The sequence below is a fragment of the Chiroxiphia lanceolata genome, chromosome Z, assembly GCF_009829145.1.
Source record: "Chiroxiphia lanceolata isolate bChiLan1 chromosome Z, bChiLan1.pri, whole genome shotgun sequence".
NCBI lineage: Eukaryota > Metazoa > Chordata > Aves > Passeriformes > Pipridae > Chiroxiphia > Chiroxiphia lanceolata.
Window position 1 is genome coordinate 7956442 of NC_045671.1, and position 16926 is coordinate 7973367.

Here is a 16926-nt window from a genome sequence, read left to right on the forward strand (position 1 = left end):
GTTCTCAAACAGTTTTGTTATAAGGCTCAGTAGAATGACAGCATAGTGTTCTTATGCCTCCTCTTCCATCCACAAGTGTCAGTAATGCCTACTACTGAGAGCAGAGATGGTGTAGTTGGAAACATGATCTCCCACAGCTGGCTTACAAAGCTGCAGTTTGTCCATGACCATGGAAACCAGCCACTCACGATGAGGCCAAGGGTGAAGATGGGAGATGCAAAAGCTGATTTTAGGCACAGGATTTTAACCTCTAGTGTAGAACTCGGATTGCTTAAGGACATTCCTCCTCTCAAAACATAACTTTCTCACTTATAGCAGTGAAACAGGACAGCTGTACAAAGGCCTCACTCTCCTGTACTGTGAAAATATGTGGAAATGCTTCAGATGCAGTTTTGGGATGCAAGGTCTTCCTGGAACACTTACCTGACTGTCCAGCTACATGTATCTGTGCTGTCCAATGCTCCTAAGGGGTATTTCCTTCTCAGGAAAATAAAGCAGTTGGAAGGAAACTCTTGCCTCAGAACAAATGAGGTACCAGATGAAGAGAACACGAAGGAGACGCTTTGAAGTGTAACAGTCCCAACTTTGCTACTAGATAGATTTTCTGTGGAAGTAAGGAGAGTTACTGCAGCCGTACAGAGAACAAGGACTGATGTTTAAGCCATGAAAAAACCAAGAATAACCTGAGAATCTGTACTCGGGATATCAATCCACTCACTGCTAAAGGAAAAACAACAGTTCACTGTGTTTCCTTTGAATCAGTCATGTCCACAGAGAGGCTGGACTGTTACAGTAAGAAATTCAAGCCCACTTGCTCTCAAACTGCCCTGGATTTACTTGCCATGGGATGATTACCAAATAAAGGAAACCATCAGCCAAGCCAAGACACTATACAAATACATTTTATTTAGAGATACCCATAGTAAGATGCACAAATACTTTCTGTTCACCAATTTTCAGATCACGCAACTTCAAGAAGTGGAAAAAAACAAACTGCAGTGAATTACAATTATCTATATAACAGGGCAGTAGTAAAAGATCCATTTGTCAGACTACAGTGTGGTTAACGATACTCAGATGAGAATGTACAGACCTAGGTATTTAAAAAGTGGATGGGGTATTGCCACATACACTAACATGCTTTTTCAAAGAGCAACATCTTTCTGGCATGTGAACACAGTAACCCGGTTATGCAAGAGGGAAAATTAGGCTCATAATTTGATCTGGAAACTTATCTACTAACAGTTTTCCTCCAAACAGCAAATTAAGAATTATTTGTGACTGACACATGGAAAAAAAAATCACTGTTATATTGTCCATGTAGTCAAGCAACACACAGATGACCTAAAATTATCAGTTCCAGTCTACACCTTCACAGCTTTTCCACAGTCCTCTTCAGAAGAGGCCGGAATACTTAACTGCACGTAACAACCTGGCAGAAGAGCTGTAATCTGAGATCCAAGCTCTTACACCCAGGACAAGTTCTCCCACAAGAGAAATCTCAGTCTTCAAACTTAACAGAAAATCCATGTTCCACCTGCAAGCACATCAACTGGATCAGGTATTGCTCAGTTTACTTTTAAATTCCCATCTAAATGGAGGGAAAGGCAGGAAGTGGTGCTGGTCTGAGAGAACAGCTGCATTGCTTTAAAGTTGTATTAAAACACATGGAACCCGGACTCTTCTCTCCAGTGTCTCTCTCAAACCAAGGAAGTTTATCGGGTTACACTGCTCAACACAACACCTATTTTGCTTTCAAATAGGGATAGTGCTGAATAGTGCTTGGGAAAGACCAGCAAGGACTGTTGTATGGAGGATTACACATAAGAGCAGGAAACACATTAAATCAGTCTTCAGTTAAACTTCTGTCACTGCAAACAGAGAAGGACAGAGACTGACTTCGCATTCTACTTAAGAGGCACATTTTGCATTGATGAAAAAAAAAATCCAGTTTACATTGCAGCTTTCTCTGGATTAAAACACCACCTAATCTCCTGTTAAAGGAATTTTTACAAAAGAAACAAAACCCAAATCAATTACAGTTCTTATACTTAAAATACTTAAACTGCTCCCTCACCTATTCTACCCAGAGATACCTTTCTACTTATGTGTATGCAGCTGCTTTTCCTTCTTAAAACTTGTCTAAGAGACCCTTGTTTCTGTGCATTTTGGGACTAGAAAAATAATTCTGATGCCTCACAGGTTGGCCCCTGTACTACGTTCAGGAGTTAAGGAAGTCAGAATGGTTTTGTACATTTGCAGTGAACTCAAGAATAAAAACGAGAAAAATAAAAGCCATCAAATTGCAATAACCAGCAGTACAGGAATCAATTCCTTCATGGACCAGGAATGACCTTGAAGCAAACCCTTTCAGACTGAAAGGGGAATGGAAGTCCAAGAAGATATGTAGGGCTGAGTAAAATAAATAGGGAGATTGTGAGCAAGGTCCCAGTTCAGTAAGCCTAAGCAAGTGTAGCAGTTTCAGACTGCAGCAGGGCTCTAACAGGTGCCCCCAGGCTTTGCAGAACTGGTACTTGAACTAGTGAACCATGAGAGGACAGGGAACTTGCTCAAGTCCCAAGCAGCAGAGTGTGGCAAGATGTGAGCGAGTGTGGGATGACAGGCCAAGACTGGAGACAGCATTTTGAACAACGCTGACAGAGCCCACCAGAAGTTACTTATCCACTCCTTTTCATAATGGCCCCACTATTACACTGTGAAAGATGCCCAGAGCAACCAGCTGAAGCCGTAAATCCCAGCTGGCCTGTTACAACCCTGCACTGTCAACAACCAGCCAGATGGAGGATGACGCAGACAAGGCCCTTCCACTCCATCATCCCAGCACAAAGCAGATGGAGGTGGCTGGTGGCAGCTGTAAAGCACATTAGTCACAGTCAGTCATGAAAACAAAGAGACAAGTGCACTGGTAAACTTGAGTGTTGAGGGGAAGACTGAGTGACCACTGGGGGAACAGGTTCTTCCCCATGCCATCTTCACTCCTCACATCAAGAGGGATGAACATGAGTTTCGAAAGCTCTGGGAGCAACTAATCTGCAGTGATCTAAGGCATGATGGAGCAAACCCTCAAGGTCTACCCTTCAAAGACTCCATTGCCAGCTCATCTCTTGAGTGTAGCAAGCCTTTGTCATTACTGCTGGCCAAAGTTCATTAGAATAACTTTGAGCACAAGGTTATTGTTTAGCTGATATCCCTACCCTTTCTTAATCCACCAACTATGCAAAAGACAAAAAGCCAAAAATCTGTGGAGAAAGCCTTTAAATGGGATCAAGTCAGCAATTCACCCTCCTGGCTTTACCCTCACTGAAACCTTTAGTTCTTTGAGTAGTAGCCAAAGGTGCCAGTCCTCTGGCTAAACCACCAAGATCAGTTTGATAAACTCACTTGGGGGCCGATGCAGGACACCTCCACTTCCTGATCCACCAAACTATATGGATGCAAGAGAATTTCAGCTTCTGCAGCCTGTGCAGCGGTGGAATCTCCACTTGCAAGGCAGGCAGCCAGCTGCAAAAGTTTATGGTAAAAGCACACAGTGATCCTTCCATGTTGGGTTATAGGTTTTCTTTTTATTATGGACTTGATAATTTTCAAAGTAGGCAGACAGCTTTGAATAGATTCTTACAGGTGAACTAGGAAAAAATGGGAGAAGAGGAAGATGCTTAAAACAGAAAACAAAGTTAAACCCATTTGTTCTACTCTGAAAAGTTATTGTCATAAAAACAATTTAAAGGAACTCTGAAGTTAGCAAGAGGTAAAAAGAGAACTCCAGAGTAAGTCTGCTCTGGGTTACAGAGAGAACAGATGCAGTCAGCACAGGAAATACACATACCTTGGAGCTCCATGACCCTGTATCAATGTCAATGCATCAATGACTAATCGTGCTGATTCTAAATAGAAAAGTATCCTCACATATCAAGAGTGCAGTACTGTAATTCAGTTAATTATGGATAGGTATGCCCATGGAAGGCCACAGTGAGTGAGGATGTGTTCCTGTTTCCATGCTTTTATGAGACATCATGTATCAACTGCACCATCTGCATAAGACATGGAAACTCAGCCCAAATTCCAGATGTTGGTTTGAGGCTTTTAACAAAGATACCCTTAGAAAAGTAAGCCAAAAGTGTAATGTCTTTCTATCAAAAAAAAAAAAAAATCACTTTTCAGAGAGAAGAAACAATTTGCAAAGTAACAGAACACTAGGCCCGATGTGCAGACAGGTTGGTTGCACATGCTATCTGCAATTTCCCACTGTTCCATTTGCAAGCTGCGTCATAACTTCTAACAGTTTCATCTTAGAGTTAAAAATGTGCACTGTAATATTTGAAGAGAGCTGTTACTACTGCACTTGACAGCTTCTCTGATAGTTTAGGATCCAGTGCCATTTCTGACACAGCTCACTACAGAAACAAGCTGAGAAAGGCTCTGTTAGATGGGTTGATTTGCAGGAGTTGTTAACAAACATCAGACCCTGGTTTCCGAACAAAAGCCAGCAAGTATCAGCAAGTCTTGATTTTTTTTTTCCTCCCTCAAGGCTTTGGATCTTATTAAATATATTTGGGAAAAAAAACCCCAAACATTAAAAACAGTTCACTTTACGAAATCCTACCCTCAGGCAACAAGTTAAAACACCTTGTGTATTTTGTGCATCATATGCACCACAGGCAGTGAGGAAGATCCAGCACCAGTGTACACATGAACACACAAGCAAGCACTGACAGATGTCACTGGTAAGACTGATATGAGACCAACCAGTGCATTGATTTGTGTCTACACATCCTAAGACAAATGGAACAAGTCACAAGTAACAGTACAAACCTGTTGCAATTTCAACACACACATCTTAGAAAAAGACAATGCATGTACCCAGCCCTAGGACAGGGAAAAGTTTGTGAGATAACTTCACAAAGATCAAGGTACCAGAAGAGGAAGGCACATTAACCTCTGGTTGGTCCGTTTAGGTACTATTTGGATGAGTTATAGTGATTTATATACCCTGAGACTGTGGGAGGCCTTGGAAATGAAGAGAGACCAGGTGGATGGGCAAATAAAAAGTACAAGTTTAATGAGATAAGAATTCAGCACCTGAATTTTCCCTTTTAGTAAGGGAATCTAGAAAAGCAGTTCCTAAGAAATCAATGTATTGACCCCTAGATTTTTGTCCTGAAGGCAAAAGAACCAACATCTAGGACTAGAGACATTGCACTGTGTTGCAAGGGTTTGTATACACCCTCTCAGTTTCAGTCCAACCACCGCAATTTGTATACAATCAAGTGTTGGTAGGGTTTTTTTGGGAACACAAACAGTCAGGCAGCCCACATTTTCCCAACTCTGCCAACTCTGGCACCCTGTTTCAAATCTGTGTGCACTTTCTTAGACTATACCGCTCCCAGCAGGATACTAGGAGGAAAGGCTGTTATGAAATGGGAAGATTCCTTTCTGCAAGAGCATTCTTTTAATTAGCCAAGTACCATATGGTTTTCCTAAAGAAACACAGCAATCACAAGCAAAGAGATACATCCTCATTTTATCACTGAAACAAGAATGACAGGGATATATACTTGATCTCTCTGAAGATGTTTCCGATTCACCCCTTTCAGGTATCTCCTCTATGTTTTTAAATTCCTGTGGAGTCCCAGGAATTTATCAAAGTTTGCTTTTCACTGCTTCTCTGGTGCCCCTTGCCCATCCTCACCACACGAAGTGCTCACCTGGAGGGGTAAAGGAGAGCACACGCAGGCAGAGATTCCTTCTCACAAGATGTGGCTGTATTCTCCTTTCCACTCTACCTTGTTCTGCGTGCCTGTGCTTCAGAGACTTTCAAATAAGTTACTGAGGACACTGCAACAGTCAGAAAGGCATTTTAAGTTGAGGTCACACCACAGGCTCAGACTGTGGGATGGCCAGTGGGGCACACAGGGATTTTCACTTGGCTTTAAAGTAGAAAGAGTGTTCCTGGCACGGACAGGAGTTCCGGGCTCAGCACAGGCTGGTCAGAGGATCAGCTTCACCTGCATCCCACACAGCTCTGCAAGTGTTCCTTAAGAATAAGCTGTACCCCAGTCCAGTATTTCAGTCATAGCAGCAATTGAAAAAGAATTAAGAACATATCAGACACCTTGGAAAACTGGGTTTATGGAAAATAAGGGTATCAGACCACCACAAACAGACCTCAGAGCTCCCACCTGGTTGCTTTTCCAAGATGCAACTGACAGCCCACCTGTTCTTGGTTTCTTGCAAATTAAGCAAACAAGTGACCTCTGTGAAGGGGTCACCTTCAAGCCTGCTTTGTTTCACACCTGCACCAGGTGAGGGACAACAGTTCACAGGGTCTGTAAGTGCCTCTCAACCGAGGGGCAGAAATTAAGACACCAAAGCACCACTCGACATAGGTGGATCATAACTTTTAATCTGTTGACTCTGCAGCTGAAAGCTATATACAAAGCAAGCACTCTGGTGAAGGAAGAGGATGAAATTCTGGAGGAGAACGATCCCCAACTATCTTAATCCTTGAGATATAAAAAGCTGCCAAAGACCTGAAATGGAGGCAGCAAATATAAACCCTACAATGCAGTTCAGGAGCTCCCCTCATGAAGAGAGTCACAAGAGTCACCCACAATGTGATGCGACCTTTGTGGACCGACTATGTTCAGAAAGACCACTGGGCACTCTACCAATGACCTTAAAAATGGATCTATGAGAAAAGTTAACAACTGAGACTAGGAACAAACACCTACTAACTATTCTTTGGTAATTTACTCACCTTGAGCTAACACACCAGCAGCACTGTGATGAGGGAACCAAATAAACAGACTCACTTCTTTACTGCAATCCCAGAAAGTGCCAGAGGAGAGCACCAGCAGTTCTCCCTACCAGACTTGACTGTACAAGGGAGAAAGCTGGAGGAATTACAGGAATAAGGTGTTTGGTGAAGAGGGAGAGCACCACCCTCATTGCTGAGCTCAAGCCAACATTGCAAAGCAGCTTCTAATTCCTCAGAAATGTCCCATCACATAACACCCAGCTATTACTGAGAAGTTGCTACCCAGTGCTCACAAGCCAGGTATTACCAAACCCATAATTTAGTCACTGTTTTGATTACCTGTTACTATGAATACTGAAAATACAATACCCAAAGATACCCAAATTAACATCGTAGTCTAGTGAAAAAAGCTGAGCAGCAGCAAGTTTGAAGGCATGTTATGATTTAAGTTCTTTTCTTTCCTTCAAGTGAGATAAACCAGAGTGTCTTCCCTCCAAGGAACAGATTGTTACTGTGTAATCCCATCATTCAAAGAAATACAAGGACAATCGCCCAGTTCCCGAGTCTGACCCAGCCTCCAACTTCTACCCAGTTTAAGCAAATTGAAGGTCTTGAGTACATTGCCTTTCTCTGCCTCAATTTCTAACACTGATTGGAACAAAATATGTGACTGACCACAAAATATTTTGAAACTCAACATCTGTATTGCTACAAGCATTTAAAACCACTGAAACAGGCTAGAAATCAAGTTTTCTCAGGCCCAATTTCTTGTGTGCTTCCAGCACTACCTACTGTGTTTCCCTTTCTGGGGGGTATTCATACAGCAACAAAGATGCCTCCCTTCCCATGAGAAGTTACCTTTGCAAGAAAGCACCCTGAAAGCAGAAGCATGTGAGACTAGAGGAATTTTACATCATTGTCCAGATCTGTCTGAGAATTGTCCAGGGCTTCCCATGCAGAAAAAAAAAGGAGGAAGAGGGCACTCACAATACCAGGCTTTAAGACCACATATCGAGGTACTTGTGGAGATCAGAGTTAGCAAGGACTGACAATTTCCAGTGGCGCCTCTTTAGTAACTTAGAGACTGTAGAAAAAGCAGCCTCCATGTTTGAAGGCTGAAGCTCTGTCCATTCAAATACCCTTTTTTCCCTGTCATCATGACCTGGAATATGCTTCAATCAACAGATAAACATCAGGGCTGGAATTTCCAGACCAGGAGTTGTCCTTTGGCACTGTAGACACAAAGTGCCTATCTATTATCTGCTGTTGTTTTCTGGAGGATGCTCCAGTAGACTCAACTGTCTAGCTTCTTCAGAAAAACAAAACAAAACAAACTTCAAACCAAGCTCAAATAAAAAAAGCAGAACATGTGCCCTGTGACAGAGTGATCTTACACAGTAGCTGCAGGAGTAATCCAAGAAATACAAATCCTGCCATACTTGACCAAGACTTGTTTTTCTTTGTATACTTCCACTTTTTTAAATCAAAAAATATCCAAAGCAGTAAGTTGCTGTCAAAGAACAACACAGGCACCATTATGACACCTTTAAAATGAAATGATGAACAACTCTAAATAAAATGTGCAACCCTAACTCTTCACTACCCCATGGTATAAAATTTGCCCTTTTCAGAGAAAAGCCTGGCTTTTCATGGACTGCTGCAGTTTAAGCAGCCCACAAGGGAAGTACAATTATAAAACACTGGAAGATGATGTGTTTGTGAAGCACCTGTGTCAGTGCTCAGTGCAAATTATACTTCTGGGACAGGTGCACATCTGGGAGAGAGCTCTTCTCTTGCCAGGATTTCCACCCGGACAGGAGGGAACTGCATTCTTTGGAGGATTTCCATGCAGGTCTCCTTGCCAACTGGAAATTAAGCCTGAGGCTCACTGCTTGGAATTATTGAAGAAGACACTGAGTATGAAGACAAGAGGGACTGCAAAGGCAGGTACAGACTCGCTCTGGGCTGTCAGCAGGAACTGCAGTGGTAGCTGTGATCTCCACAGAGACAGGAGAGCAGAGCATGTCCCAGCCTTGTCTTCTTCCTCAGCTTCAACCAACTCCGTCTTTGTCACCAAAGCAGTGAGGTCCAGGCACACTTTGCTCCACTAGTGTCAGGGGAAAGGCATTCATCCCAGCCAAAGAGAGAGGCATCAGTAACAAGCCGAGAGTTTGGTGCCTGCCAAAAGGAGGAGCACCTGGAGACCTGCATTTTAGCTGGGTATGGAGTAAGACCACTACCCTGGGATGCACATGCTTCATAGCTGGACCTGAAGGGCACTGGACCTGTTCTCCCCTCCCAGTCCCAGGTGAAGTTCACAGGAGCCTGGAAGCAGAAGGCAGCAGGGGATTCGGGGAAAGTCTGAGTCTCTCCTACAGCATATGTGGCACAACGTGAGCTGACACCAAGCTATCCTCCTATATGGAAAGCTTCTCACTTGCATTAGTTAAGTCCACGATGCACTCTTTAATCTCGTAGGAAAAAAATAGTTTATTTATTCCATTGGCTTATTAGAGGAGATGGCCAACCAGAACAGCAAAAATGGGAAAAATTTCCAGAACCCAGCATGAAAAAGGTCCTGGGTTTTAGGCAGTTTAGGAACAGCTCATGAGCTACCCCGACAGCATACTCAGAAACCATGGCTCATCTGGAAAACAGATAAGATTTAGTTCATTTTGAATAACCAGCCCCCATTTCCCCTCAGCACCTCTGCAGCCCTCAATGTAATGTCACCCTGCAACAGCCGTGCTGCAGAACAGCCTTTGCAAACTCCACCTGTGCAAAAGTTGGTACCTGGGATGGGCAGTGAAGAAACAAAAGATCAATTTTTACTCCTGGCACTGCTGAAAACTACCATTCAAATAGAAATGCACTTTTTAGAACTCCTGCACTTTGGACTTGATGGGCAATACCCTGGGGGAATCTGTGCCTGGGCTCCAGTGAGCACAGCATAAAATAACCATAATCCCTCTATGTAAAAACAGTGTCATTAGACTTGTACTTTTAAAAATAAGATCAACCCAGGCCAGGGCCAGGCTCTGCAGATAAAGTAGTAGCTTATCTCTTATAAATACTTTTAATATTTTTTAATTACAAGTAGTCCTCACTCCAGGTAATGTAACTGACACGAAGTACCTGCACACATGCAGCCCCAAGACTTTCACAGAAAGCCCAGGAGCAACCACTCTATTAGAAAGGAATCCTACCTCACAGCAAAGTAGGGGAGGGGGCACATGGCCAAGACAGCCTAAATGGGGGGGGAAAGAGTCATTTGGAGTAAATACAATAAAAAAGGATTTCAAAACCCCTTCATATAAAGGATCAAGGAGGTTAAAGCAAAAAACTGGTTCAAAAAGATGTACAAAAACTGTTGGAGACCAACAGAAAACTCTGCCAAAAAATAAGTTGCGCTTAAATCAGGAATCAATGGCATCACACAATTTTGTTGTTAAAAAAGGAAAAGAAAAGTGGAAATCTGTGTAAAGATCAGCATTTATGAAGAGTTATCATTAGCTCCAGAGACCAGCATAATTCCCATGAAGTCCTGATGGAAGGGGGCCTCCTGCCACAAAGAGTTTCGTTCCAGACGAGTCGTAGCAGTGGGTGTAAACAGCATTTGGGAAGTAATTTATATCAGAAAAATAATTCCTCCAGGTTTCATCATGGTTCTGTTAAAGGAAAGTTTAGATCATTATTGTTGCCAACCAAACACAAAACCCTGTTTCACAAAAGCAGAAAGTAAGTATCTTCCAGAGCTTAAAAAGAGTTATTTCCTCTGAATGCTCCTGAAACTTCATACAGATCAACTAAAAGATATCAGAGTTGTCCTGAAGCTTTTTCTGTGGACATTTAGGCCAAACATTGGAACAGGGAGGTGAAGAGTAGGGACATCACAGTGATATAAATGGTAATGGAGCTAAGTTAAACAAAGCCATTAACTGGTTTATGATAACATAGAGGAAACTGAACTCAAGTGCCTGCCATGGCATTACCTCAGGAAGCCACAGTTTCTAAAACTGCACACAATTAAATTAAATCTCTCTTGCTCTGAGTACCACATTAGAGTAGCATGGCTCTAAAGGAAGACTATTACTGTATGAGGTTCTGAAAATTAGGTGTAAGATTACATTTGAAAATATAAAAATATACAATCTAGTTCACCTATGAATCAGTGCATAAGAACAGTAGTCAGTAGGCCTCACACTCGGGCAGCTAACCTTCGGTACCCTTTCCTAAAGCTTTTGTAGAAAGCAATTCTGCAGCACTTCTTGCTTCTCACTGTTAGTTGTTGGTACATGATCTCTGTTTGACTGGGGCACATTTCACACAACAGCTCCCATTACCAGAAGAAGAACCAGCTCAAGCCCTACAGTATTCCTGTGTAAAGGGTCTCCTACAGTTACAACCTACTCACCAGCCAGCCTTTCCCAGTTGTCAACTTCAAAATTTCACCTCCTCCTAATTTTTGCTTCGGGCCATAGCAGGCATGGGGGGGCTTTTCATCCAGGAACCTCTGGGCTCTGATATCGTAGAACAACAGGGAACCTTGCCCTGTTCCCACGGTGATGATGTGCTCATAGAAGCTCACCGACCGGATACCTGTCAAACAAGAGAAGGGACAGACAGAGCAGTAAGGAAGAGGGATGCTTTGGCTCTGCAGGACTGTTATTTCATGTCTAACACTACCTTCTAGTGTTCTCCACAACTGCTACAGAGCAGTGCAGACAGATCCCACTGATGCTGCTGAAACAGCAGCTTCGATGACACACACTAATGCCCTGCTCCTCTGAGGCCAAGGGCTACACTGAGGGGGCACAGTAAGAAGCCTCATCTTCAACAGGGCCCAGCTCTGCCAGATAAGCCATTTAGGGTCAAGAGCACCTTTGTTCTGTATGTAGGAATCTGCAATTTGCAAATTCTCTATTTATTATGCAAAAGGTTTGTTCTGTGCAAGCACTCTACTCCAAACAACTCTTCAGTGCAGATTAAACTCCACCAAATCTGTGATCCTCCTTCCTGCACAGCGTAATGCCAGGTTATAAACCCTAGGCCTTTTTAAGCCCTCTTTGAAGTACCACTGAATTACAGCCAAACAAGCATCCAAACAGGAGGGGAAAAGAGTGAGTTCTGCCAGCTACATCCACGTGCCAAATGCTGTTACTGTAGCAAGTGGGGCTCAACTTCTAATGTCCTGGAATACACCAATACACGCATGGGACAGAGGACACCTGGGAGCTGCAGATACAGTCAGGGAGCTCCCCTTTCCCCTCTGTAGAGAGTCCCAACTAGAAACACATCCTCATCCTTCTGCCTCCCCAGCCTGATGTTATATCCACAGCCACCAGCATCCATGACACACACTTGGAACAGGTAAGGCCACACTGTCCTGCTCCAGATGTGAGGTGAAGTCTTGACTGCAGGTTTAATAGGTGGGAAACCACTGTGCAAGTCACACCTGCTGAAGGAAATTTACCAGATTCATGTAAGAATCTCCACTTTAACTCAGAATTACAAATGCACCTGAGCAACCTGCAGACTTACTCCCCCCATCCCCAGCACATGGGCCTGGCTCTGGCAAACATACTTCAAGCCCTCTGCAATCAGCAAAAGCAGTCACTTATCTAAGATGAGAAAGGCACAAGAGTGGACCTCCTCTTGTTTTTTGTTCCAGAAGTGCTCTTGATAAGCAATTCAGAAGAATACTTACTTCACAGAAACAGGTGATGGAGTATGAAGGCAGATGGCATATGCTTTTCACTGGAATTTGTTAATAAAAAGCTATAAAATGAAGAATACCTGTGGATATTTCTCTAACCAAAAAAAATTAAGTGATGCACCCACACTACTAATAGGCTATTTAGAACAAGCTTTCAAAAACAGCTCTTCAAATTGGCTCCTAAGGGGCTGAAGTACCCCAGATTAACCATTCCTATCAAACTAAAAGCACAACCTGTGCCTAGAACTGACCACAGTTAGCTATCCTACATTCCCAGCACTCTACCACCTGTGGACCTGGACAGCAAATTGAGTGCCACTCCTAAGTGGCAGATCCCAGAAGGAAATGCAGATGCAGTGGTGTGTCCTACACAGGGAGCAGACACAGAGTCCGTGCTGCATTAGCACTGCTGCCTGCAGGACACGAAGTCAAGGGCACACGACACTGCTCTGCCACGTGAGCAGAGAGCAGCTGCTTTTGTGGATCAAGACCTACAGTCCAGGGCCTGCACTTCCCTGTATAGCTCTAAGAAAAGCAACACTTATAAGATGCACTAAAAAGCATTCACTGCCTTCTCATGTAGAGCAGACAGGGTTCAACTGGGGGAAAATCAGCCCCAGTTCCAGTCTTGCTAAGCCACAACCTTTCTCTGACCTGCTTTTGTGTACAACACGAGTGAACTGAATGGACTTACCACATTCACCAGGTGCACTTGGAAACTTAAAGCACATTAAGCTACTTCTTCAAAGCACCTCAAGTCAGATTTTATTCCACAAATCAATAAGGAGCCTGCTTTCTAGAGGTGCTGCACCATTCCAAGCCCCAGGGAGATCAACAGAAAGTTGAAACGCTCAGTATCTTGGGAATTACTGTTATTTACGTGCCTCCATCACCAAGCCGAATAAAAAGATCCAGCTACTATGCAGCACAGAAAACAGCACTGAACAAAGGCTTTCACCAGATGTGAAATGGAGATGCCCTGCAGATACTCCCCACACACAGATCAGACCCCCAGCAGGGACGGTCACATACTCGAGGCAGAGCCCTTCAACCACCACTGGCAGCAAGTCAGGACAAGGCGTGTTGCTGGCAGGATGTTGAGGTGACCTTCCCTGACACAACAGATACTTCTCCCGTACATGAAAGAAGCAGACCCTCACATAGATCTAGACAAGATTGTTCTGTAACTACATAAATAAAGTTTTCCTAAATCCTTGCCTACATACATCCTCTTCTGGTAACTTGCCTGATGAAGAGATGGATGCCCAAAGCCAAGCTAAATAAGGACTGCAATTTATTAGTTTGGGGTTAATATGGCACAGTGCCTTCTCATGCCTAATAATAAAGGGTAAGGTAAGAAGTTTATGGAACCATGGACCCTGCAAGCCCTCAGGTCCGGCCTGGTGGGAGGTTCAATTGCACATACTGCATTCATGTGAGAAAAGGAAACAGCAGTCAAATCACACTGAAAATCAGGAGTCTCACTCATGGCTTTAAAATTACAAAGCAAGCATTCCCTCACAGTACAGACTCCCAGTATGACAGAAGAGAGCAGACAACATGCCTTCTTTTCTAATTCCCAGAGAAAAATGCAAGAACAATATAAAGAGTGGCAAAACAACTAGATTTGGTCCGAGAGGAATTAAAATAGAATAAGACACAGTAAAAAATATGCTGAAGTAAAATGCACACTTTTAAAAGTCCAGTAATATTTGAATGAGCAACAATCTAGTTGATCATAAAGGCACTGATATTGCCCTTCACTAGATTTCAGAGCTGCTGTCACGTTTGGTGTTGGTTGCTCAAGGAATGCTGTCATAAAAGCAAAACCTATATATACACTATTGATTATTTAGTCTATCACAGGAAAAACCCTTCCTGTTAATTAAAAGCTTGACTTACTGCAGTCTTAACAGCTACTTCTGCAAGAAAATCATTTGAAGCACCTTTTGACAGGTTTCTTACCACTGCCTCGTTCTTTGGAACAGACGGATTTAACATTGTGGGAAGGCTGCCTTGGGTCCAGGAAGGAGACATGTGCCTGTGATCCTACTGCATACACTGACCACTCCTGACCATAAGCCAAACACACGTTCTCCCTGCAGTATGGCAACTTTGTGGAAAGTAACTGGAAAGAGAAAACATAAAAATCAATCCGTTACAAGAGTAGGATGTTAATAGAACAATTCTGTAAGCTATGTTCAAGGAAGCTGCAGTGAAAAAAACCCAAAATGCAGCTGAAAAATAAGTTGACTGCAAAAATATAACCTGACCCAGAGAAAGAAAAACTGAAAGCAATAGGGTGCCTTATCTGAACAAACAGAAAAGCACCTTTGATAGTGTGAGCTCTGCCTTCCAAAGATGAAAATATCCATCCAGGGACACTGCTCCTAGCTCCTATTAAAAGGAGAAAGAAAAAAAAAAAGGAGTTAGTTTCTGTATTATGTATGTCCTTAAAAACTCACTCTATACTAGGCAAGTTGCACACTCTGGATTGAACTCATCCACAGTCCTGTACAGGCTTTATCAGGATACATTTTCATTTTACAGTGTTCTTCATAGAATACAATACGGTACAAAGATGGCAGGTAGAGTAACAGTTAATAAAAGAGTAAATAAGAAATAATAACTTTCGAAACCATAAATGTTGTTAAACAATTAATTAGTCAGTACAAGCTAGAGTTGACATGTCCCTTCAGCAGGTCCCACATTGATTCTAACCCTGAAGCACTATAGGCACTATACCGAAAAAGCTTCATGAAATGTCCATCCCAAAGTAGTAACTAACTAAAGTAGCTATTGTGAAAAATACAGCCTACAGGAGCACTGTGCTTCTGAGAGCACACCACCTTTGCTTCAGACCTTCTCTGTTCTTTGAAGGCAGGAAAAACAAAAGTAATGGAGGATGAATTGCTACTCCCGTTAGCAATAACAGGAGATCAGCATGGGGGAGGTTAGCATTTAGCATTGGCCAAATACCAACAAAATCACACCAAAGCAAGCACTGGTGCCTGCCCTGTGAGTCAGGCATCTCACCTGCTGAGCAATTCAGAAAGGATTCAAACATCAAAACAGGAACTGCTAAGAGTAAGCTGGTCTTTGCAAAGGGGGAAGGAAAGTAGCAAGAGGACTCAAGAATTGAGGATTCAAGCTGCAAGAGATGTTTTGGTGTTTTATTTGCTTCTTGCAAATACTCCTTGTCTCCCCTGCTTAGGATGCAAGTCTAAAATCAAACCCACAGGAAAACTGTGCCTTCTGAAAACATCTCTTTTTTTTTTCTCCTGGATTCTCCCATTCACTTGGGCAGAAGCAAACACAGCAGGTGAAGACAAGAATGCAAAAGAATCAGAGAAAAAAAATACTAGCTTGCTTCTCCAGTATATTCAATTTAGATTATTTTGTTCTTTTTCTAATACATAGGGACAGTTTTGGGACTTCTCAACTGCCTTACTCATCTTACTGACCTTGTTCTTATTGTTGAAGGCCAATGCTCGGACTTTGCAGTTGTCAGGGTTGGTGTTCTCCTTGGGGATGTCCTTCAGAGCGCTGTGTGTTATGTGGGCATAGACAGGAACTTGAGAGAGGTTATGCCTGGCATCACTTTTGGACAACACATCCTCTGTGACTTCCCAGAGACCCATTGAACCATCCCGGGAACCTGATCAAATAGTCCATAAATAAACAGTCCATTTCACATACACGTAACTCCCCTCTTTAAAAAGGAAGAAACAGTAGGGTCTGAAAGAAAGGATACTATTAATTTAATCTAACTGAACACACTGTTGGTGCCCATGTATTAATTAACAAAAATGTGATTTTACTGAGCTCTAAAGTTCATAATGTTTGAACTCATTATCAGCTGTTTGTCTACAGAGCTTTCAAGCAGCTGGATCACCTCATCTGTTTTCAAACTGATTAGGATGCATCAAAAACCACAACCCTGTACAAGAATCACCATTAGAGATTCAAACATAGAACAACTCGACTCAGAAGTGACTGAATAGCCTTTGGGTTCAGCCTGAGCCTGGCTTACCAAGGCTGAGATCGACAGCCTGTTAAACGAACGCAAAAAACCCTCCAAAACTCAGTTGGATTTATGCCTATTTGGGTTCATTTGATTTCTATCAATATGCTTATGGATAAGCACACAGTCATTAGTGAGCTGAACAGAAACATCTATTTCAGAGCACAGTTTGTACCACTTTGAATGAAATCTATTTAAAAAATTATTTTGCTAAAATGGGCCACTTGTTTAAAGAATGTAACATAGGAACTGAGGTTAAACAAGCAAGAACTCATTTTACTTTTTTTTACTGAATTTGATGACATTAATCCAAAATATGAATCACTAACAGTAATAATATTGGATGAAGAAAGCTGAATGTCTTTGGTTTACAGATCAATACAGTCTTCATCCAAGGCCTTATACCCA

General features: G+C 42.6%; 1 protein-coding gene across 3 annotated transcripts in view; it reads right to left on the minus strand.

Annotated features, from left to right (window-relative positions):
- Positions 1-886: 886 nt before the first annotated feature.
- The window catches only part of DCAF12 (DDB1 and CUL4 associated factor 12), a 31186-nt gene continuing 15146 nt past the window's right edge, over positions 887-16926 (minus strand). For all 3 annotated transcript variants that reach the window (XM_032676931.1, XM_032676932.1, XM_032676930.1), the window contains exons 5-9: positions 15959-16152; positions 14826-14891; positions 14460-14622; positions 11193-11377; positions 887-10446 (exon numbers count right to left, since the gene is read on the minus strand). In XM_032676931.1, coding sequence (XP_032532822.1) covers positions 10288-10446; positions 11193-11377; positions 14460-14622; positions 14826-14891; positions 15959-16152 — 767 coding nt within the window. In that variant the 3' untranslated portion in view covers positions 887-10287. The remainder of the gene's footprint in view (positions 10447-11192; positions 11378-14459; positions 14623-14825; positions 14892-15958; positions 16153-16926) is intronic.